Here is a 25,341-nt window from a genome sequence, read left to right as displayed (position 1 = left end):
ATGAGTTACATTACTTTAATAAATAGAAATAGAAAATATATTATATTTTATATAGGGTAACTTATAATCTGTAACCTATTACATTTCCAAAGTAACCTTCCCAACACTGTTCAGTACGATGATCAAAACATAGATGGAGTAGATCGAGTCCATCAACACCCCCAAAGCTTGCACAGTTCTATAGCACTTCTTGCACATGCTGTTTATTGTTGATTATCGCATTATTTTTCATATGCATCTGCTTACATATGAGATTGTTCGTTTCTGCTGCTTCTTTGCCTGTGTTTTGATCTGGAGATATTATACTCGTTCAGGAAATGCTTAATAGAGACCCTTATAACAGTGATAACACGGAAAGACATAAAAATGCTTCATTGGCAGGGAAGCTTTTTCTCATAAATGGCAGGGAAAGAGTTAAATTTATCGGTACAGCCAATATTTGATATTCAATTATGCATGTTCGTTACCCCTATTTGGCATACGTTACCTTTGTTGTCATCTAACGCTCGCTGATAATACATGTAGGCTACATTATAATGCTGTCATGCCCTTTTAAAACATGACTTTATTTTTTATCTTTATTATTATTTTGTGTTTTCAATTGTTTAGGAAAAACATTATTTGTAATTTATCAGTTATTGGCCCATAACATAAAAATAATTATAATTTCCCATAATTCCAGCATTGATGCATCCTTAAAATAAATGTGCATGACTGTAACTATGTTGGTTTAAAAATGATGAATTAACTTTTTACGAGTGCGCGAATCAAAGCCACAAAAAAAAGGGAAAATCTTGGCTTTATAAGTTAGTCGTGCTCACTAATTGGCTAGTCCTCAACAAGTCAACTACTTTGATTCATCCCTTGTGACTCTGATCTATGAGAAAATGCTGCGGTTTTGCTGCTTTTATTTGACAGATAGATGTACAGATTTTATAGTAGAATCACTATCTGCATCACATCTGGGAAATCTTACATTCAGCTCAGCCTTATCAGTAACAGACAGACCCTATTAAACCTACTCAATTACTTGATGAAGATGTTGTGCTTCAAGGTTTCTTTCTTGGAAACGTTTTGTGCATCATGCCATGATATTTCATAATGCAGATAAATTAAAGCTCATCTGTCCTCTATAGATATTGCCGTCTTTGAGCACGATTTAATAGATGTCACAAACCCCCCTGGCTCTAGATACATTCTGTTTTATAAATGGATGCAGCCTCTGTATTTTCAGATATAGTGTCGTTGTTGCTAAGTGACAGAGCAGTCTTGTACATGTGGCCGTTGCTGGCTAGATTATGCAGGTAGGATGGATTTAAGTGAAGTGTTTTCTCTACATCCAGTCCTACACTTCCCTAAGGCATTTTTATGTGATGTTACACAGAAAAAACTTATACTGGTTTGTTTTAACCATTGCCATTGAGCTCAAAACGAGGCAGGTGTTATGTATCGCTCACTGAACATGTACCATCCATGTCAAGCATTTGTTTTTGCTTCCTTTTCACCTGTAGTATGTGGCGATGTTCACGGACAGTTCTTCGACCTCATGAAGCTCTTCGAAGTTGGTGGTTCCCCTGACAACACGCGCTATCTGTTCCTGGGCGATTATGTAGACAGAGGATACTTCAGTATTGAGGTGAGCGCATGTTTATGAACTGAAATCTTCTTGAATAAGAAGTTCACACAGAATCTGCACCTTGACAGATTTTCACTGGAATGCCTTTTATTCACAGAGTTCTACACGTCCTCCACCATTAGTGTGTTTGTTTTTTCAATATTTAGGCTCATTTCGTCATTATTTTTAGCTACCAATAGCAGTGTAGTAGTCTCAGCTTCATAGGTGCAGTAAACATTTCTGAGAAACACTGTTGATATTTGATATCAACTCAAATAAACACACCTCTCCCTTCATTGCCCCCCCCCCCCCCAAAAAAAAACAACAACAACAACAACAACAACATCACTTAATGAAAAATAAAGCAAAGATTATGAACGAACGACAAGGAAGAACAAAAACAAAAGTATATACAAGCGAGAGTTTGTTGTTAGTCGCCAGCAGCTCACCAGTTCCAGACGGAAAATGACTCTCAAAACTGTCCTGTCACGATAGCTAACATTACAACAACGGGTTGGTTCTGTGAAACCGCAAAACCAATGTTACTCACGTATGGAGCAGAAACGACACAACTTTAGCGTCTGTTTTCAGGCCTTCCCGCTTGGGTCTTTCCAGCCCTGGACAGCTTTATTGAAATGCGGGTCCTAAAGCTTTTGTTTTTCTTTAAATGATTGATTTTATGATTTTAATGAAGTTTCTTATGCTCACTAAAGATGCATTCAAGAGAAACAAAATAAAGTGTAGATTTAAGTGTAGACTGTAGACCAAACAGTAGTCTGTACCCATTGACTTCCATAGTAGGAAAAAAAATACTATGGAAGTCAATGGGTACAGACTACTGTTTGGTTACTGACATTCTTCAAAATATCTTTCTTTGTGTTCAGCAGAAGAAATAAATTAATACAGGTTTGAAACAACTTGAGGGTGAGTAAATGATGACAGAATTTTAATTTTAAAGTGAACTATCCCTTTAAGTGAGTCTTATTCTGCCCCTCTTATTCACTATATGCACACAGTCTCTTAACCCTAACCATATCTTTACCCTAATGCCAGTGTTTTGGCCTGACACTTAAAAGTATTTAGGTATCTGTGCATATACCAGTGGGGATTGTATTTGCGTGCATGGCTTGGCTCTTTTTTACTTTGCTGAGAGTCTGACATCTTCTCTGAACCATCTGTTAAGGCATTATCAATGACTGCACTGCCACATTACCAACGGCGCATTAACTACCACACATAAGCACAAAAGAGTAGCAAAAAGCAAAGCAGATTATGCCATAGTATTTCCATTAAAGATTTGTTGGACAACAATCGTTTTTAGTCATTTCCTGACTTTGAATAATCTGTCATCCTTAGATGCTCTGATATGACACTGTATTATGATTTCCCATGCTTACATGTTGACTTACAACTGAGCATGCTTATAAAACACTGATGAGATCAAGTAAAAATAGCTGAGTTGAAGTGAACGAGCAAGGCAGCTGGTGGTTTATCTTTATATGTGTGCATATTTTTATTTTTTTAAATACTAATACAGATAATAATAACAATAATTATTATTATTAAACAATATAATATACAGGACTCCAGACAAACATTTGTGATCAGTAGCACCAGTGCCACCAAGCGCTGGGGGAATTTATAATCATAAAGGTCATTTAATCATGAAATGACCATTGTTTTGCATTAATAAGTGCAGTTTCAAATAATATTACGTTTATTTCTTAAGTAAAATTTACTTTTATTAACAACAGTAACATGCAAAAACCACATTTTTATAGGGAACATTTTAAATATTCTTCTCTTATTAAATTTATATTATATTAGTGAGTAAAAATGGCCAAAAAGCCATCAAGTGCTCCTCTTACAACTACTGGTTATAGTGGGAATTTCATGTATTTTTTATGTTTAAATAAAAGTAAAAAAAAAAAAAAAAAAAAAACTTTTTTACAAATGGGGACAGTCTTTGAAGGATGAAAAAAGAAATCATGTTTTTGTTCATCACATTAACAATAACATTTCAATTGGATCATATTTAGAGCTTTAAAGTGCTGGAAAAAAGTGTGAAGCACTTAAAAAAGTTCTTGAATTTCATTCTTAAAAGTTTGCATGAACCCTGAAATGAATAGTGTTAAAACATATTTAACTGTTTCTGCCACATGGTTACAGTTTGCATTACTACTTTAAATCCATGGTGAATGTTGGTGGACTGAAAAGCCTTCTTGTTTGTTTGTTCATGGCACAATGTCTCCTGCAGGTGTCGGCGCTGTTTGATCTGATCTGAGAATTGTGTGCTAAATTTTAGAGATGCACCAATTGATCAGCTGGTGACCGGAATTGGCCGATTTTCACGTGATCGGCCATGACCGGCTACAATCTGACATATGCCGATTTTATGCCGGTCAAATGCACTCGGGCGGCGCACGATTAACATCGCTCAACATCAGTATCACACGTGCACACGGAACGCACATGTAGGAAACCTCGTGAATTACAGCCGTTTCACACCGCAAGTGTTAATCAATGAGTGCATTCACAGCGGGAACAGGAGCAGCGCGTGAGCACAAGTGCCCAAAATGCACAGAATTTGTCCAGTGTTTTTTAAAAAGATAGGCTATGTCAGAAAAGAAAATGAAGACTCAAAAATATTTATAGAAAATGTACCCATTTAAACTTGTTTTTATTATTCAGTTTGGGTAAACGTATATGGTGTTTTATAAAAAATAATATATAGAAAATACATATTTGTGTGTGTGCTGTAAAGTGGTTCGAAAAAATTAAATCGGAATCGGCCTAGAAAATTGTAATCGGTGCATCTTTGAATGCTTCTCACTATAGATCTCAGAGCGATGTTATTAATTCTGTGGCAAATTCAATCGCTGTAGTAACGGTGCCGCTTGCTCGAGATCGGCCTGCGAGTAACCCTGTTCTGAGCTTGAGTTGCTCTGTCTAATATTGTTTCGAGCTGATAAACGGTCCGTGCTGTGCAGCTCAAACAATTAGCGCTCTTTCGGTTAGTTTGATGTTTCACATATTCAACAGAAATGGCAGCTCTTATCAGTTGGGCAACCAGTGCAACCTCCAACAAAATGTAGTCGCACCGGCAGGAAAAAAAAGTCTGAAGCCCTTATATACTAGTTAGCTAACCAAAGTTGCATTGCATAATGTAAAACGGTCCACTTTGAATCTTCCAGTTTACTCAAGCCTCTACGTTTCGTGACTTTGATTACGTTTGGTGAGTGCAGGAACTGTGAATGGTTTAGAATACAGAACAAAAGTATCCGAGACCTTGTTAAGCTGTGTGGTTAAATGGCCTCTCTTTCTCAGTCTGTCTCATTTGGACGTGTCACTGTCTGAGTGGAGCTATTTGATAACCTGTCAGACACTGTACCCTTTCATAAGAGATGAGTCATAGAGCATTAAAGCGTGGACCGCTCTGCTTGTCGCGATTCTCCCCGCTGAATGACTGATGTTACTGACGCCTCACACTTTGATCCTGTGAAGAGTTCATTAACTTGACATTCCTAAGGGTCGCTCACACACAGTGACTTGCAAGCACAGTTGTTCATTTTCACTGAGATTTGGTGATTTCCGGTGACATGAGCGGTAGCTGCCGCTAGTGAAGAACAGAGTTGAACTTTATTCAAATGAGTCAGGACTTGTAATTATTCAAGTCCTGACTCATTTGAATAAAATTGAGTATAATTGTGTGTGTACTCCTGTTTAAAGTTTGGACAAACAATATTTTTTGAAGTCTCTTATGCTCACCAAAGCAGCATACAGTAAAAGCATATTGTGAAAAATTATTGCAATTTAAAATAACTGTTTTTTTGTTTGTTTGTTTTTCCTTTGAGGGCAAAGCTGATTTTTCTGCAGCCATTATGCTATTCACATGATCCTTCAGAAATCATTCTAGTGTTGATTTGATGAAAAGAAAACATTTCAAATGTAAAAAAAATAATAAAATTGCTGCTTAAAGGGATGCTTCACCTCTGTAAAGATGAATGTGTATTTGAAATGGGTCATTTATGTAGTAGAAATGTGAAATTATTTTTAAATTTGGAGCCTTCTAGACTGAGAAAAGCCAGAAAATGTATTTGTGGCTCATGTGGATGAAGACAACAACTCCCAGAATGCACTTGCTTCACTGCCCTACGAGGCCACGCCTACCGGTAACAAAGTGCAGTTAAACAACAAGGCTAGGCTAGTTAGTCTCCGTGACGAGTCTGCCCGGGATTTCGAGAGCGCCCAAAATGTCCGGGATTTGGCTTTTGCGTTCTACAGTCGCCATTCATTATGTTTACTGTGGCGAGCAGGACAAGACTGAGGGCCGTGGGAGGACGACGCGAGGCCGGTGGCGTGATTACTGATGAGCGACACCAGTGAGACGCACCGGTCTCGTATCTCTCATGGAGGAGCGGGAATTTTCTTAGCAATGTTAAAACGCACTAGATTCAGATTCACCAATCGGAAGGAATTCAGTTAGATTGAAACAAAAGGTGTGCATGTAAACAATGAATGGCGACTGCAGAAAGCAAAAGCCGAATCCCGTATATTTTGGACGATCTCGACGGCCGGACATGTCCGGGAAAAAGAGGATAGTAACCCCTACTACTCAGCTTTCTCCACAGAATAAGAACATGTTAGCTTTGCTTCCAAAACAAATGTCTGACTCTATTTGTACATTCTGTGAGTGAGATCCCTCCCTCTATGGGCGGGTTGAAAACATGCGGATCTAGCGCCTTCTACCTAAACTACCTTTTTCGGCAGCACTTGAGCACTTGATTCAGCACTACTAACACTTTCTTATCTATTCTATTCTATAAAATAAAAAAAAATGTGCGTTGCATTGTACTGTGAAGGGTTATAGCACTTACATACTGTTGTCCTACTGCTAGTTTAATTGCTTCTATTGTTTCTCATTTGTAAGTCGCTTTGGATAAAAGCGTCTGCTAAATGAATAAATGTAAATGTACTGGCTGTAGTTTTTAGTTTCTGGACAAAAAAAATCCTCAGATGACGCAAAATGACGATTTTTGCGTCATCGGAGGATTTTTTACAGACAAAAAAATGCATAAATCTCTTGTCTCGGGATATGAGGGAGGGAAGCGCGGTAATTTGAAAATGCTACAGGTTTTCTACTTATACAAAGCTTAATGCTAAATCCTGAAGTATCCCTTTAATGTTTTGTTGAAACCCTGATATAATTTTTTTTCAGGATTCTTTGATGAATAAAAAGTTGAGACGAATAGCATTTGTTTGAAACGAAAATCTTTTGTAATTTTATAAATGTCTTTACTGTCACTTTAGATCAATTTAATTCTTCCTTTTTAAATACGTTACTTTATTCCATAAAAATGATCCCAAACTTATGAACGCTATTCTTTGCCTCTCATTGTCTCATAATTTCTGACGTGTCTTTATTTGTTGTGCTAATGACATAAAGCCTTTACATTTATCTGGATGCTCAGGATGTGTTCTCTGGTTATATATCTGTGCTAAAATGGGCTCAGAATTGCTCATAAAAGTATGAGCAATCCTGTTCATTTAGCCTGTCATCATCTTTCTCTTCCATTATGGTGGGCTATTTCCTTTGATCCGAGATCCGTCTATTATTAATGCATCCCCAGCCTCCCACCACCATGACCAGCCACCACACACACACACACACACACACACACACACACACACACACACACACGTGGAAGGTCTTGGTGTGAGCAGCCTCACCATCACACTGTTCAGTCTCCACTTGTCTGGCGCAAAGCTCTCTGCCCTTTTGTCTTGTCTGAGAGAGAGAGAGAAAAAAAAACACTTATTAAAAAGGGATGTGAAAAATCTCCATATTTGACAAGTCAGTGAGTTTTCTAAACCTCTAGATATGCTTTCTCTAGTTGTCTCAGCCAATGATGGCACTATTTAGGAAACTCCTGTTTATATTGTTCTTAACACAACATACTGTACAACCATTTTTTTCATCTTTCCATTCCATCATTCCAAGCAGTTATATAATTAGACGGCCAACATATGTAAGCATCAATTTGATTATAAATAATAGGGTATATGTCGAACGTCGCATGACGAAACCGGAAACCTGGTCTCATCGCATCCGCTTGTCATAGAAAGTGTTAACAGCCGTATGAACTGACGCCGATATCTATGGAATTTTAAGGTAATCAGCTAACCTACATATCTCACTTTGTTATTGGCGTTTTATTCTATTTAAATGTCTTAACGTTAGTGTGAAGATTTTTTTTTTTTTTACTTTTAAATATCGATCTTCACATGCGAGGGACATTGGTTATGATCATCTTTGCTCGCTCCTTTTAAGTTATCTTGAGTAAAACAGTAAAAAAATGCATGAAGCACATACAAAAGACCTGAACCGGAAGCGATGCGTTCTGTTTTCCGGTTTCGTAATGCGACGTTCGACATATACCCTATTATTAAATAGTTTGGCTATTCATATAATTGTCAATATTCACAGTGATCTAAGAATTATATTGTTAATGTTAATATCAATATTCTTATTTCTATATCAATGTTTTTACATTATTATTATTATTATTATTGTGCATATTGAAATTAATTTATTTTTAAATCTATAATATTTACCTTTTTAATGCAGTGAAACTATTTATGAAATATATATATATATATATTTGTGCTGGGCAAAGATGAATGATTAATCGTGATTAATCACATCTAAAATAAAAGTTTGTGTTTACATAATATATGTGTGTTTACTGTATATAATTAGGCCTATTTTGTATATATAAATACACACCCATGCATGTACCGTATATATTTAAGAAAAATGTGTTCTTTATATATAAAATATTTATATATAATATGAATATATGTACAGTACATACATGCAAATATATATATACTTTTTAAATGCAAATAAATGATTATGGTCCTCACAGTTCACACAGCAGACAGTTTGAAGTCTGACAGAAATGCCAGACTTTCAAATATTTGAAATGTTTTGGAATATATTTTTGGATGGTGATGGGTTTGTTAAAAAAACGTGATGGTTGTAAAACCATCTCATATATGGTTTACCGCGCTAAAAGTATATGTCTCTGAATTCTGTGAATTCCTCTCCATAACTGAATAACTCCACATCACAAAACATTAAAGCTAAATCAAAAAATGTAAACAATTAAGTAAACTACTCGAACATCTAGTTGACTAGATGACCATCCTGATCCATCCCATTTATTAAACCAGGCAATGGCCTGAAGCGCCGTGTCAACTTTAGGGAAAAAACAGGTTCCCCTCTGTGTCGTCTGCCATTCAGTAATAATAGCCTTCGTTCAGGTCCTCCTCACATGGCCACTATTACCTGCAATTTTCAGCTCATTATTCCTCTTGCGTAGGCTCTGGTCCCAGCTCTCGCACCCCCCGCTCGCACCCTCCTCCGCGTCTATTATTTCACATGTCATTTAAATGCACACCTGTCGCCCTTGGTTACCTTGGTGTCCTGATCTCCCCACGTTGAGTGGTGTCTGGGATTTTGCATGCAAATGAAATGAGGAGGGGGTGTAGATGATAAATACATTTTAATCATTTTAATTAGGCTATAAAGATTGTGTGCATGTACTCTGTACTGTACAGAAGATCAGGCATCTAACTCGAACGCACTGTATTGCCAAGGTTTTGTGTTGTCGGCTGGCGAACAGGCTATACTTTAGTGTGAATTTTAGATGTGTAAAATGAACCAAACAAGCCTGTTGTTTAGAATAAAGTATCATTGGGAATAATTACCATGTGACCACTCACTCCCACCTCTGCAGTCCCTCGTGCATCCGTTTGGCCATCTGTTGAGCACAGCCATAATCTTGCCATTGGGCATTGAAAACACTATCAGATTGCCTTAAAGCTACACGGTGTCATTTTTTAAAGTTGATTCTTAGCAAACAACACTTTATTTCAAAATGATATGTGCTCATTAATGTATAATTACTTCTACCAACTAATCAATCAAGTATTCTCGTAAGCGTACAATCTGCCATTTATAATACATGCTCTAATGGCGAAAGCCATGTTGCGCCTCCATCTTGAAAATACATTAGCCAAAGAGGGACTGTGACGGCTCAGTGAGTGGTTGTGTGTTTGTCCCCGAGTTACAGGCTGATTGCTGGAGGGCGTGGCTTTACACCTGAACGAGATCATGGTACTTTAAAAGAGACTGGGTCAAACAGAGAAGGGAGACGTTTGCATCGCTGGTGTTGTTGCTGCTCTGGAGATTTCCGGAGAGCTGACAGGATGTGTTGGTTACGGGAGACCACAGCCGCATCGGAGCTCTGATGTGATCCAGTGTCCCCTATGACGTTTTGTTTGGACTTTTTGTTGTTTATATTTGGTTGAACTGATGTCACTCGAACTTGCTACATACATTTACATGCTGACACGCTGACTAACACTTACACTGATCACTTGACATTTCATGTTTCTTACTTTAGTTAAATACATTTTATTGTTTATGCAGCGGTTGTGTGGCGTCTCCCTTACTTTGTTGCGATCTAAGAACAGGATCGTAACAGGGACATACCTGGAAATTCAAGCTTTGCCTTTCGCGTTTTTACACTCAGTGGCACCGTGACGAATGCGAGGGGGAGATTACTCTCGACTGCCGGCAGATTTTAAAACGCCCTCGGAATGGGAGGGGCTAGAAAGTAATATTCAGTTGGTAGTCATAGACAATTTCTCCGCTAGATGGGAGAAAATCCTACACAATGGAGCTTTAAATGCAATGATAATGATTAAAAACGTTCCTTTGCACTATTTTTTCAATGAAGAAGCCTCACATTTTATTGTAGGCATCAATAAAGGGATGTTTTCCTCAGTTTATTAATGTAAAAGACATCCCGTCTTCACCTTCATTTTCCTTGCATAACTATTCCAGCTGACATTTAATAGTCAAGTGTCTTCAGGATTATAAATGTCTCCATCTCTCTTTCTATCTGTCTTTAGTGTGTGCTGTTCCTGTGGACATTGAAGATCAACCACACCAACACCCTCTTTCTCCTCAGAGGCAACCACGAGTGTCGGCACCTCACAGAATACTTCACCTTCAAACAGGAATGTGAGTGCTGTGGGAATGTGCCGTCTAGGGGTGCTGAGAGCTAAGTGATGTGTTGGCTCCAACCGTCCACAAGCCTTTTCCTCACTTTCACTGATGTTCTCACTTTGATGTCTGAAAAGCTGCATTTTCAGCCAGCTGTCACCAGCTAGCACTTTCATTTTTCTTGCAAACAGTATAACATTACACTTGCAGTTACAGGGATAGTTCACCCAAAAATGAAAATTCTGTCATCATTCACTCACCCTAAAGTATGGGGGGAAAATACTATGGCAGTCAATGGCTACCATCAACTGTTTGTGACCAACATTCTACAAAATATCTTTTTTTTTGTTTAACAGATGAAAGAAACTCATACAGGTTTGGAACAACTTGAGGGTGAGTAAATGTTGACAGAATTAAAAAAAAATTGGTGAACTATCTCTGAGTTTTCAAATTTGCTATAACTTATTAGAGGGGACCCCATATAGGCAATACAAATTATCTATTAATTGTCATTAAAGTGAAATTACTGAACTTAAATATACAAGCTTGATAAAAATGCTAATTTTAGAAGAAAAATTCTGATGGCACTTAGAGACTTTTGCATCTGAATTATTCATATATATATATATATATATATATATATATATATGTATGGGGCCGAAAGCTATCTTTTACTGCTTTGGCTATGGTAGGCTAACAGCACATCAGTGTGGTTTTGTTGGAATTGGAGGGCCAGTAGGGTCTCATTTATCTTGTTGCTTCAGAGAACCACTTTAGCAAAATAGCTATTCAAATGAATTGAACAACTTATTTTTCACTTAATATGGGTTAAACTACACAAGGCAGCTGCTCGCACTGTGAAATGTATTATTACATCATGTTTGGCTGGAGCATATTTACTGTTTCAATCTCCCAGCATGCCAGAATCACACAATATGGTCACTGCCTGCTGACACCATTGCTGACTGTTTTGGATCAAATTTAACATGTCTTGACATTTGATGAAAAAAAATTGCAATTGTTTTTGAAAAATGGATGTTTTTTTTTATGTTTTATGATTTATATAATCAATATCACTATAATAATTATTATTTTTATTGTGATTATCACTAAATAAAAATTACTTTTTATTTACTTTATCACTTTACTCAGAAACACCCAGCACATACATTAAATTAGTTGCACCTTGTTTTGACCGGACGCGAGACAATTGACTCCTATGATTACAAAATCATTAATAAATAAATTGTTGATAATATTTAAATGAAGGGTGAATATGTCAATTTTTGTCATCCAGTGGATGACACAGGTTTGTGAAAATTAGACACTTTTCCATTGTTTTTCTATGTAAACACAGACGTACGTGTATGACCTTTGCGCTCGCGTCTTGTGTGTTTCTCAGTCTCGTGCAAAAAAAAATCAGTTCAACTTTTCTTTTTCTTTTTTTACGTGTCTCAAGACCTTGCTTTTTTTCCCCATTCCACTGCCCGTGCGTTTTTCAAAGCAAAAACACTTTGTGTGAACGAGCCTTAAGACAACATATTAAACAGACTTGTGTGCCTCACTGTCTGAAATTGGTCTCTACTCTGACTAAGATATATAGCAACCTTTTTAAGACTGAATGAATATCCCCACTGCTGTGTAAGGCGGTTCATAAAAAAGCGCTGTCTATGTTTTACAGGCTTTACGTGCTCTGTTTTCGGCAAACAGCACTTTGTCCCTCTGAGAAAATAAGCTAGTACAGCTCTATAGGTTTGTAGAGCTCAATGTCTGGTGCCAGAAAGTGTCCAGGTGTGAGTTGTGAGTTATTAGTATGCTAGATAGTGAAGTGGCTGGAGCTCATCTGGCTCACAAAGAGACAAACCCGATGAGCCGTTGTACACTGTACGCAGCATTACCCCTCCTGATTTATGAGAGAGTAATGTCTTTTCATTGCGAAGCCTCTCATTAGCATTCGTTTACAATAATTTATTTAAAACCTTAATTCAATGCAGCATGACCAGCCACAATCTCAAATAGAGACGCAAGGAGCTGTTTTGCTTCTTTTTAGGGTTGGGCTTATTCACGCAACAGTTGCTTACAAATACAGAGGCATATTTGTTATCCGAAAGGATATTTCGACACTGGGATTCCTTCTCTCTCCGTCTGATGCGGTTGGCCTGGGTTTGCATCTGCTCAGTCAGGAACCCATCTGCCAGCAGGTTATTACAGGTCTCCTAAAGCCAGTGTTAGATCACATGACCAACCTGGACTTAATATCTGCTGTTGACACCTGAAGTGTTCATGCTCTTCTTCCCTTTTTGTCATAGAAGCAGCTATATTTTTTAAAATTAATTTTGAAATACCTGTCACTTGTAATATATAAGCTAGAGTGCTAATGCTAGCATTCACGTTTTTTTTTGTTTTTGTTTTTTGTTTATACTGTAGGTTTGTAATTGCTAAATTACAGACTGTTTCACAGGAATGGATTCATTGAGTGTGCTTGAAAGACGTTCACTACACGAATAGAGTTTCAATACAAGTTTTGGTAAATGTATGGTAAACTAAAATATACTTTAATGTCAGTTCTAATGACACTTGTATGTCATGTATTTAAATTACAAATTTGAAATGAGATAGTTGCCATTTTATTACATTTTAAAATATATTATTGATTAGCACACTACATTTGAACTTACAATCAAGTACTTTGCGTGTGCTTTAGTATGTTAGTCAACACATCAAAATAATTATACTTTAAAGCATAATCATTTAGAATATACTTTAAAGTATAACTTTTAATGTGACATTACAAAGTACACATACGTGGCCTTTTATTTCATTAATATTATATTATCTGCAAGTATGGTTCTTTTTTTTTTGCCGGCAGTATACTAGCGCTAGCAACTATAGTATATTATACTGTATTACATTTTTGCTTCTTGAATCCAAATGAAATTTAAATGCAGTTTCCTTTGAACATCTGATTAAATGGGTTTTCTATGGGTCAGTGGTAGTCTATTGTGCTTGAAATGAACACTGTTTGCTATTAAGCTCATACAATAGCGTTGAGGCTATTGTGCTCTGCATAACAAAGATGGAGGCGGTTTCATGGTAGAATGTTTAGTGGAAGCCCAAGTGCTCTCAACGAGATCGCTTTCGCAGAGCGAATGTGTAATTCGGTTTGGTGAATAACCCAGCTGTATTTAGTGGAAACCAAGACAAGACTAATGAGACTACTTCAGTCCAGATACTGAAGTATTAATAAGCTTAATCAGCAGCTGAATTAAGTATTCGCATTGCACTAATTAGGCTCATTTGAATTTAATCGAATAGTCCCTGCTGCTTTTGTGTCTGCTTGGTGGCAGGTTTTGTCGCTTTAGGTGTAGTTATTACTGTATGACTGCATAAAGATGTGCTTGTTGTCATAACGAAATATTATTATGCACAAAAAATCTAACATGACCTTGATGATGATGACTTTTACTGTTTTACTGTTTAGTGTATGTATTGAGTTAAAGATCCGATCTGTAAGGCCAGTTTCAAAACTGAATTGTTAATAATAACATTGTGAAATTTAAATTTCAGCAGCGCATGAAGTTGCTCGTTTTCGACATAGTTAAGTTATTACACTTTTTGATTTAAGGGAAGCAGTCATTCTTTCTGCCCATTTAAGGGATCAAATCGACTAGTATTTAAATTGATAAATTCATTAATATATTTTTGTGAGTAATATACTGGAAATCTGGAATACGTTTTAAATTACTCCTGCCATCTTATGCTTTTTGCGGTTTGTATGATTAATACTTTTATTCAGCAAGGATGCATTAAATTGATCAAAAGTGACAGTAAAGACACTTACAATCTTACAAAACATTTCTATTTCAAATAAATGCTGTTGAACTTTCTATTCATCAATCCTGAAATAAATGTGGAAAACATGTTTGTGGTTTCCATAAAAAGATTAAACGGCACAACTGTTTTTAACATTGCTAAAAAATAAAAAATATAATTATTGAGCCATCCAGGAATAAATTGTATGTACATAAAAACACATGGTTCAAATGTAAGTGTTTTTCAGTATTCAAAAACATAAAAAAAATCATATTAGCCAATGTATTTTTGGTGCCATAAGCATGGATTGTAATATTTTTTTTTTCTGCCTAAGATATATTTAGGGAAGTTTTTGAAGAATTTTATACATGTAGGCTACATTTATTTAATTGAAATGGTGTATGAACATCAAGTAACACTTTACAGTAAGGTTTCATTAGTTAACATTAGTTAACTCATTAGCTAACATTAGTTAACATTAGTTAACTACTTTAGTTGGCATGAACTAAGAAAAAACAAAATTTATACAGCATTTATTAATCTTAGTTAATTTCAACATTTACTAATACATTATTAAAATCAAAAGTTGTATTTGTTAACACTATTTAATGCACTGTGAACTACATGAACAATGAACTGGATTTTTAATAACAAAGACTAAAATACTGTAACAAATGTATTGCTCATTTCGAGGTCATGTTACACTGATCTTAACAAATAAGACCTTATTGTAAAGTGTTGCTGAAAATCGAGTTGAATAATTTTTCCTTTGAGCTGAATCAAAAACTAGTGACTTTTTACACTGTCAACTCAAATATTCACACTCCTTATTAGACCGTTTTCAATATATCCTTGTCGAAAGTTAGAGAGTTGGGGACAGAAACGGCCATGGCAAAAATACATGTCCCACCCATCATAAATGACACTTATGGTTTTCTGTATAATAGTTCAAATGCAACGGTCAAGGCCTTTGATTAAAATATTATTGAATGAGTGATTTCTTGACTTCAGTGCACCAAACTTTAATACATTCGTACTTTCCTGTTTTTGCCCCCTTACAGGTAAAATAAAGTATTCCGAGAGGGTTTATGACGCATGTATGGAGGCCTTTGACTGCTTGCCTCTTGCAGCTCTTCTAAACCAGCAGTTTCTCTGCGTTCACGGTGGCCTCTCACCAGAAATCAACTGCTTAGATGACATTAGGAAAGTAAGCATCTGTTTGTGTCCTTTTCCTTAAAGCCTTTTTATTGAAAATCAAGATGTGTTCATGCCTCCTCCTTTGTCTTTGCGCTGTGTTATGCAGTTAGACAGGTTTAAGGAGCCCCCGGCATTTGGTCCTATGTGTGATTTGATCTGGGCCGACCCGGGAGAGGACTACGGCAGTGAGAAGACGGCAGAGCACTTTAACCACAACTCAGTCAGAGGCTGCTCCTATTTTTTCAGGTACTGGAGAAAAGCTGTTCATTGGGTCAGATCTCCCGGATTTATATAAATATAATTTACAGCTTTATTGAACCTGACTCGCAGTAAAATTATTCTGCTCACAAGTCATATTTACATATTTTCTTTTTTTCTTTCTTTTTTTCACACAAATTATTTGTTATTAATTATAATTCAATTTAATATATTATATAAATGATAATTTAGTTATATAAAATATTTAAATTCTAATTAGTTTTTTTTACATTTTCACACAATAAATATTGAAATAGTTCGTTTATTTTATTCTTTGTTAGATTATAATAGTTTTAAACATAATTATTGTTTTATGATCTATTTGTATAGTTTTTAGTCAAAGGCAATTGAAAAGTAGCATATTAAGCCATTATATAAAAGTTTCCAAGTCAGTTTTATTGTAACTTTTTTTTTTTTTTGCTAGTTGTTTTTAATTACTTTTAATTTTTGTTGTTGTAAGGTGACCTTGGGTGGTCTGAAAGGCGCCTAAAAATTACATGTATTATTATTATTTAATCTTCATATAACAAAAATAAAAAGAGTTTAATTTTGTAATACAAATCAACCCCTAGAACATAAAAGTGCCAAAGTTGTGCCAAATTAAATCTTGATATTTTACGTTATATTAATACATATGTTGTACTTTACACACAGGCAAAACCATAGGTTGTCGAACTTAGCTTATTTTGACATATTGAACGTTTGGATGAGTAACCAATTTTTTAATTAATTCAATTATTTTTACCCGACTATAAAATAACTCAAGCACTCATCTTGCTTGCTGAGAAAAAAAGCTGTTTCTTTCTCTTTTTCTTTGACTTTTTCTTTGACCAGATATCTTGGTCATAAATGTGCAACTGAGTCATTCGGGCATCTGTGAACTGGTGCATAAATCCTGTCTGATTTACGCTGAACTAACCTGACTGGTGTCACCCAGCTGGTTTCGTTCTGGGTGTATGCTATGCATAAGTGTGTTTATTCACTGTTTGCTTGTCCAGCTGGCATTTGTTTGTACCACGCCAACTAAATGCTAACAAAGTGCAGGTGGTTGTCTTATAGCTTGAGAGTTCACTGTACTGAGATTGAGTGGACCTAAAGAGAATCGGGTCTGGGCGGTATATCCAGTTTTGGAAACAAAATAGTATGTGGCAATACATTTATATCTATATATACATTGTTTTGACGTTGCGAACGCATTTGAAAAAAGCGGAAGACACAGAGCTGCTGCGGGGAAAGTGTATGACCCAAATTGTCCCATATCAGAATTGTGCCTGATGAAGACCTGATGGTCGAAACGCTGTGCTATTAAAAAATTCATTTGGAGCAGCTATTTTCAGTGTGCGGACTTCACACTTCTTTTTTTTTCCGATTATGTTTCTTTGTTGTCCTGAGCCCAATCTGGATGTTTGGGATGTGCACACCAGTTTTGTATTTTGTATTCCAAATTGTCTTATAAACATTAAATATGCTTTATAATAAAGGCTTTAAAATAACTTTATACGTGTGCTGTTACTGAGATATTTATTGTAAATCGCCATTGAGCCTAAAAATACAGAGATAAGATTTTTGGTCCATATCGCCCAGCTCTAGTTCATTGGCTTGTGCTCCGTTCAGTATAAGCAAGTGCTTCAGAGGTGATGTGTTGAAAAAGGTTAAACTTGCTCGTGGTCTGTCTTATCGCTATGACACCCTCAAGACTTTCTCTTGTTTTACAGTTATGCAGCAGTCTGTGACTTTTTGACAAACAACAACCTGTTGTCAGTAATTAGAGCTCATGAAGCACAAGACGCAGGGTAAGTATTGATTCTGCCAGTTTATGATAGCAAGACTAAAATAGCTGTTTTGCTAGGCTAAGTCCCTCTATGTTTGCCAATAGAAAAAATAATCATTCTGAAACTGTGGATCATTGGATCATTACTCTGACTTAAAGAGAAAAAAGAGTCCACGCCAGATGCCTTGTTAACACGCATTTGTGTGCGTTTCTGTTTCAGGTACAGGATGTATAGAAAAAGTCAGACAACAGGCTTCCCTTCATTAATTACCATTTTCTCAGCACCAAATTACCTAGACGTCTATAACAACAAAGGTATGTACACATTCTTGTTTGGTACACATTCTTGTTTAGTGCAGGTTTTCTCAAGCTTTTTAAAACCGAGTATCAGATGTCTTTTCGTAAACTCCATGGCTGCCTATCAGGTTGTTTTTCTTTTTTGTTTAATTATTGTTTGCATACTTTCATGAATATACATGACATCTCCCTGTGTTTTTATTCCTCAGCGGCCGTATTGAAATATGAAAACAACGTCATGAACATTAGACAGTTCAACTGCTCTCCTCACCCGTACTGGTTACCCAACTTTATGGATGTGTTTACGTGGTCGCTGCCCTTTGTGGGCGAGAAAGGTAAGTGTCCAAACTGAGACCTGAAGTGGGAGTTTTGATTTTTCAGCGAGTGAGATGGTTGGTAGTATTTGGCAGGCCATGTGAAGAGGCGACAATACCTTTTTAAATGATGAGTCTGGTCGCTGTGTCCTCTCTGTGGGAAGAATACAGAAAAACTCAAATTTTAAACATCATATTAAAGTGCTCACATTATGCGGTTTTAAAGGTTCCTAATTTTGTTTTGGAGGTCTCCTGCAATAGACTTGCAAGGTCAAGATCTAAACGTCTCCTTTCTGTGAGCGTACTCTGCTCCTATGCCTGTATGGCCTAGTCTGTTTTGATTGGTCTACCACTTGTTTTCAACAGTGCGTGTTGAAAACGAAACGGCCATTACCATATCAGAATTTCAGTTCTCGAGGCTTCCTCAGCACTTGTTTGTTGTTTAAGGGTAGGTCAAAACTAGATGCTGTTCAAGGGCAGCCAATGAAAAACATAGACTGTCATTATGGAAATTTGTTACAAACCAATGTAGGTTCGAGCAGGAAGTAAGGCTGGAATTACTGGCGACTGGCAATTCCCAATCAATTCTTCTTTTGGGTAGATAACTCAATTTGTTGTGCAATTTGATCTTGGAAACTGTGGACTTTTTACATTCACAAACAGCTATATTACACAATACATGAATGGTAATTTCTTAAAAAGCATGATAGGGCAATTTAACATCATATTAATTGTTAAAAACAAAGTGTACATTGCTGTAAGCACCATGAACATTTTAAAGAGAAGCTCTAGGGTCAATGGACCACTGGATAAAGAACTGCATGGACACAGATATTATGTAAAATGTCTACTTGCATTGCCGATCTAATGAGGAGGTTCTCTATTTACAGTGACTGAGATGTTGGTGAATGTCCTAAATATCTGCTCTGATGATGAACTCATGTCAGAGGGAGATGACTTATGTGAAGGTAAGAGTGTTTATTTATACACATAGTATACAACTGAGATTAATTAAAGTTTGGTAAGCTGACAACTACCTTATGTGCTGATTTCCTCTTGCTTCACGTTCAGTGACATAATAGAAAAGTGTGTGTGTGTGTGTGTGTGTGAGCATCTGTCTGTATGTCTGGTCATCATCAGCGTAGACAGCAGGTCCTCAGAAGTGTCCAACTGTCATTCTGGCTGTCTAAGATGCTCTCCCTGGAGGTCCTGGTGTCTGCTGATGTCATCCCATGATACTTCCTCCTCAGACAGATTGTTCTGAAGAGTAGAATTCACATGATGTATACTCTTATGTAAAAAGAGTAATATTGGGAAATACAGTATATAACAATTTCAACTTTTTTCTATGTTCATATATTTTAAAATATAATATATAGACTGTAGGATTGTGGTTTTGCCTTGTGTAATTATTAAACCAGAAACTGATCTGCTTAAATTATTAGAGCGAAGGCGTGACGCTCTTCTGCAAATACTCTCAAGCCCACACAAGGCTAATGATGCGGTTGGCTTACAATGTGTGCACCTTGAAGCATTCCAGGCTCACTTTTTTCATTTGAGTAATTCCAAACAATTAAAACCCTTTGATGAGAGCATTTCCCCGCCTACACAATGAAGCAGTAAGGCCTTCCTTCAGTTTTCTGCCAAATAATATCCAAAATAATAGTAACTAAATAATTAATAATACATTTAAAATGATACATTTATTAGACCAGTAACATATGTCTGGCACAAAATATATATATTTGCACAGCATTCTTTGGCATTTTGGTTAAAACCAAGCTTTATTTTGGCAGCAAACTGAAGAGATTGCAAAAGAAATATACTGCTTGTACACCAATGAGCCAGAACATTATGACCATCTACCTAATATGCTGTTGGTCCTCTGCGTGCTGCCAAACCTGCGCTTACCCATGAAGGTGTCCTGTGGTATCTGGCAACAAGACTTCAGCAGCAGATTCTTCAAGTCTTGTAGGTTACGAGGTTGAGCCACTGTGGATCAAACTTGCTGGTCCAGCACATCCTATAGATGCTCAATTGGATTGAGATCTGGGGAATTCGGAGGCCAGGGCAACACCTTGAACTATTCATCATGTCCCTCAAACCATTTCTGAAGAATATGTGCACTGTGGCAGGGTGCAATATCCAGCTGAAAGAGTCTGTGACTGCTCATAAAGTTTTGGCTCATCAGTATAGTAAGATTCTAATAAAGTTTTTTTTTAACTTTATGAATTATCACTATAAATAATTATTCATTGCTTAATTTTTATTATTATTAATTTAGCTTTATCGGAAATCGACTTAACAAAGAGTAACTGTTTTAAATGCAGTTCAAAGTGCAATCACAATTATATTCAGAAATCCAATTGTTTTTCAGGAAGTCAGTCTGATTCTCAGCATCTCCACATTTTGAGTTCCCCCCCCCTTTCTTAACTGGTTTGTGGGTCAAAGGTCCTATGGGGAGACAGTTTTGATGCTGGTTGATGCAGCCAGGCTGGTTTTGTGTTTCCACAGGTGGAACTCCAGCTGTCCGTAAGGAGGTGATTAGAAATAAGATCCGTGCCATTGGGAAAATGGCCAGAGTTTTTTCTGTGCTCAGGTCAGTCTGAATGCAATCTTATATATATAATATAATATATTCACTGTGCTGCTTTGGAGATAATCACAGTAAAAAAAAAAAAAAAAAAACCTGTTTGTATAAAGAGCTGGAAAAACAACCTCATACATTGAAGTTTTGTTTTAACGCCACACACAATCTTTCCTCCATTAGGATTAATGAGCTGGCGTCAGTGAGTCACCATGCGGAATAACGGTCTAATTATATTAGACATTTTTCCAGATGAACAATGCCATAGATAATGGAGGAACAGAGAATATCTTGAAGTCTTTTGTCTCTGGTTTTCTGAGCAATATTCAGATTAGGTTGGCACTACAGCAAAGTTTCAAATTGCCATATATTTCCTCTTTCTCCCCCCACCCCGTCCTAATTGATTGTGCCTTTTAGTTCTATGAACACAACTCTAATACGATGTGTGTGTGTGTGTGTTTGTGTGTGTTGGCCCTCAGGGAGGAGAGCGAGAGTGTACTGACCCTCAAAGGGCTCACCCCAACCGGAACGCTACCTGTCGGAGTGTTGTCTGGAGGCAAGCAGACCTTACAGAGTGGTAAGTGAGCATTTTTGTGGTTTTGTAATGGTAGATTAGAGAAGTGCGTTTGAGGGCCTATCGCATCCAAGCCGGAAGTCATAATGGATCATCATCATCACCACGTGTGACTCTGCACTGCCCCCCATACTAAAGCAGAAAGTTCCAGCACACAGCAGCTAGAATGAGCTCTGGCATGCCAGATACTAAAGATGCTGATCTATCTCTCTCCCTCATGCTGAAATGCATCAGAACTCATAGTGGTAGAGACTGATGAGGGCTGTGCTCTCCATCTCCATGAGCTTTTCTGGCCTGCACCCGACTGCTTAATTCACTTCTTAGAAACCTTCCAGTACTAGCTGCAAAATCACTGCCCACACTCCTAGCTGCTCAGATCCTTATTGCTGATCTTTTAAATGGGCAAATCGCGTTCGAACCGTCCAGGTCAAAAAGAGATGTTTTGTTTAAAGGGGTCATGACATGGTTTTTTTTATTTTATTATTATGTTCCCTTAGGTGCAAATATAGTATTACTATAGTTTTTTTTACAAAAAACTTTTAAAATGTAGTGATTTATGACCTTTTCCCACCCTGTTTCTCATCCTCTGATTCAAACAGTCTGTTTTGGGGGTGTTTCCCCTTTAAGAGTTCAGTGTTAACGCCCACTGTTATGATTGGCTAACGTCAGTGCCTTTGCATCAATTATTAACACCCCCAGCCAGAACATTTGCGGATTCAGCGTATTTAAAAAGTAGTTTAAAGTTTTAAACGCATTACTTACAGTTTGCGTCGTCGTTGTTGAGCCCAGAATAGTCGGCAAGGACTTATCTTTGAGCAACAGTTTTCTGGCAAAGCCAGAATCATTTTGGGATTTGTTCTCAAAACAGTCATCCTTCAAATGTATAGAACAAACGCTTAAACTAACACTGCCGTGACTGAGACGTCCGCAAAAAATAAAGTGCATCCATTTTTCCCTGACGACTGGATCTTTCGCAGCGTATTCAAAGATGTTGTTTGTCCACAGCCAGGAACAGCACATCTGCATGCGTGGCATCGTAATTTCCCTGTACACAGACCAGACACAGACCCACTCTCTCTGTCCGTCAACTGAACACTTGTGAGGCGCGCAGCGCGCGGGCGCGACAACGATACGAAATGAGCGTAGTTGCCTTGCGCTTTAAGCGTAGTTGTCTTGTGCTGGAGGCGGTCATATGCAAACGCTGGTACGTCACTTCGTACCGTGACGTCACTTCTTACCATGGATCCAGAACGAGCTGTATTTAGAGCTTGATTAAATAAATGATTCGTTTATAATGGGGAGGACGTCTTAAGCTATGAAACTTGCAGGACGTTTTAATGGTACAAAGACCTCTTATATACTAAAAGATCAAGGCAAATTTGGTTTCTCATGTCATGACCCCTTTAAAGGAAATGAAACTATTTTGGGACCATTTAATTTTCCTTTTTGCATTTCGGGACATTATTTTCACAACAGTTAAAGTTCACCCTAAAATTAATATTCTGTAATTATTGTTTTTTTGCTTTCTTTGATGTAAGTGTAAACTTTAAACTTTTTAAACTTTAAAAAGAATACAGGTAGATCATGCGTGTGTGTGTGTGTGTGTATATATGTATATATATATATATATATATATATATATATATATATATATATATATATATATATATATATATATAATATATGTTTGTGTGTGTATATATACATAAATAAAATCATATACGCGCATATATAAACAAAAACTTTTATTAGATAAACTGTTTTTAATATATTTTAAAATGTGATTTATTCCTGTGATGCAATGCTGAATTAGTGAATTTTCAGCATCATTACTCTAGTTTTCAGTGTCACGTGATCCTTCAGAAATTATTCTAATATGATCAAATATCATGAATAGCAATTTGCCTTGTAGCAATTTAGTCTTTACTGTCACTTTTGATGAATGCAACCTTGATTCTTGATTAATTGCATCCTTGAAACTCTCGATGAGATTTTTTTTCCTTTTAATATTACTTTAAGGACAATGAGTTTGTTTTTATCAAAGTCATGAAAATTGATGAAACCGGGTTTATTGTCATGAAAATAATGTCTCAGTTCAAGAAATCTTAATGTTCTTAAAAAGAGGCTTCATTTTCTTTAATTAAAATACAATGTTGTATAATCACAATTACACAAACTGCCTAGCTTTTTCTGGACACTATGTACACCTGTTACATCCTGCTGTCCACCTATGAACTAATGTAATGTTTACACTGATTATTTGCCTATGTGCTGTATAAAGCCCTTCCCTTGTAGGCTCACATTAAGCCTTATGATTTAACCACCTGCACTACAGAGATTCTGAGAACTCAGAGAGCCAATCACAGGGTGATTTTCATGAGAGCTGCATCATGACTCTGGATTGACCTGTCCACTCCGAGTAGACGAATTTGTTGGCGAGGTGTCCAGGACTAAAGGTCATTAAAGGCCAATGGCGTAGGTAACGTTGTGCAAGTGAGCAGTGAAGGAGTGAGGGAGGGAAATCGGAGGGAGGCCGTGGGTGGATGTCACTATTTGAAGTACATATAGAAAATTCAGTGACCTTTAAGAGGCCGGATTCATTGTCTATGTGTGTCAGACATCAAGCCAACTAGACCTGCAGAACAGAGAGGAATATTAAAGAAACTGCGACGCTGTTGCCCTGATCTTAAGACAAGACCCCTTAGGACAGTAGGACATTTCCAGCTATAACTATCCAATAAGTCCTTCATATACTCTGAAAATGATATATTATGAGATGGTTTGGTTGTCTTGACTACCATCCTCTCCTGTCAGCTGATGCAGCATTTTTTGACTGTGGAAATCTCCTAATCAGAGATCGATTCAAAATATATATTTGAATAATATTTAGTATTCACTGATTCTTGAGACTTGGGACAAAATGTGTTAAAATACTTCTACTTTGAAGATAATCCCTAAAATTTTCTTAACAGATCCACTGCCAATTTACCCAGTAGTATTTCGACCCAATAGTATTTCGACCCAATAGTATTTCGACCAGTCGGTGGAAAACACGGCAGCCATGGAAGCCAGAAAACGAAATGGGTCAGAGATCACAGATTCTAACCGACGTAAAAAGCCTCGGCATCCATCTAAAAAGCTCTATGACCAGAGCAAACGTATACAAATGACTCCCTCCAATATTTTACATTTGGACAACAGTACCTATTTCAACCACAAGCTGTCAATATTACATACTGCATATTTAAAGCCTGTTTTACCCCAGTACTGTAGAACCTGATTGTAAAGAACTAACTGCTTTTTCTCTCACTGACTCTGTTCTCTGTTTACATTACTGTCTGATTCTGTAACTACTAATATTACTGCATTGCTGTGGTGTATGGGTTAATATGCTTGGGAGTTGAATGTAATCACAATGATATAACCTCTTTTTCCATTCATTTTGGGCTACTTCCTGCTGCGCTTGCTAATACAGCCACCATAGACGCAAAGGAGGGTCGAGGTACGCTCGCAGTACTGTGTGTCATATTCTGCCCCTATAAGTTGTACTGTCTTCCCCTATGTGTCTTTTCATGCCTTGCCGTTCACCTCAGTGTGTGGAAAATCTGTATTCTTGCACCACCATATTTGACCACCATGTGAATTTAATTGAAAGCAGCCAAAGCAATAGGGCATTTCTTTCCCTGATGAGATTCAGATTTGACAAAAGAGCCTGAAATTACTCTGGGCCAGTATTTTTAATGATATATGATGGATGCGGACACTTGAAACCGTCCATGGAGACATGGAATGAGGCTTCCAGCCCCCCGGCTCTGCTCCACCTCAATAATTCGATGTTG

The 25,341-nt window shown here is 37.0% G+C and overlaps 1 protein-coding gene across 4 annotated transcripts in view; it reads left to right on the top strand.

The window, feature by feature from the left end:
- The window catches only part of ppp3cca (protein phosphatase 3, catalytic subunit, gamma isozyme, a), a 40,010-nt gene that overhangs the window by 10,139 nt on the left and 4,530 nt on the right, over positions 1 to 25,341 (top strand). For 2 of the 4 annotated variants that reach the window (XM_079607886.1, XM_079607887.1), the window contains 11 exons: positions 1,512 to 1,636; positions 10,598 to 10,709; positions 15,566 to 15,711; positions 15,808 to 15,947; positions 17,675 to 17,752; positions 17,951 to 18,045; positions 18,237 to 18,362; positions 19,232 to 19,309; positions 20,856 to 20,940; positions 21,408 to 21,505; positions 24,978 to 25,004. In XM_079607886.1, coding sequence (XP_079464012.1) covers positions 1,512 to 1,636; positions 10,598 to 10,709; positions 15,566 to 15,711; positions 15,808 to 15,947; positions 17,675 to 17,752; positions 17,951 to 18,045; positions 18,237 to 18,362; positions 19,232 to 19,309; positions 20,856 to 20,940; positions 21,408 to 21,505; positions 24,978 to 25,004 — 1,110 coding nt within the window. The remainder of the gene's footprint in view (positions 1 to 1,511; positions 1,637 to 10,597; positions 10,710 to 15,565; positions 15,712 to 15,807; positions 15,948 to 17,674; positions 17,753 to 17,950; positions 18,046 to 18,236; positions 18,363 to 19,231; positions 19,310 to 20,855; positions 20,941 to 21,407; positions 21,506 to 24,977; positions 25,005 to 25,341) is intronic. The other 2 variants (XM_079607889.1, XM_079607888.1) reach the window with 1 other exon arrangement.

This window comes from Phoxinus phoxinus (assembly GCF_949152265.1).
Source record: "Phoxinus phoxinus genome assembly, chromosome: 3".
NCBI classification, from domain to species: Eukaryota; Metazoa; Chordata; class Actinopteri; order Cypriniformes; family Leuciscidae; genus Phoxinus; species Phoxinus phoxinus.
Note: the sequence above shows the minus strand (reverse complement) of the source record. Positions and strands in the feature narration are given on the sequence as shown.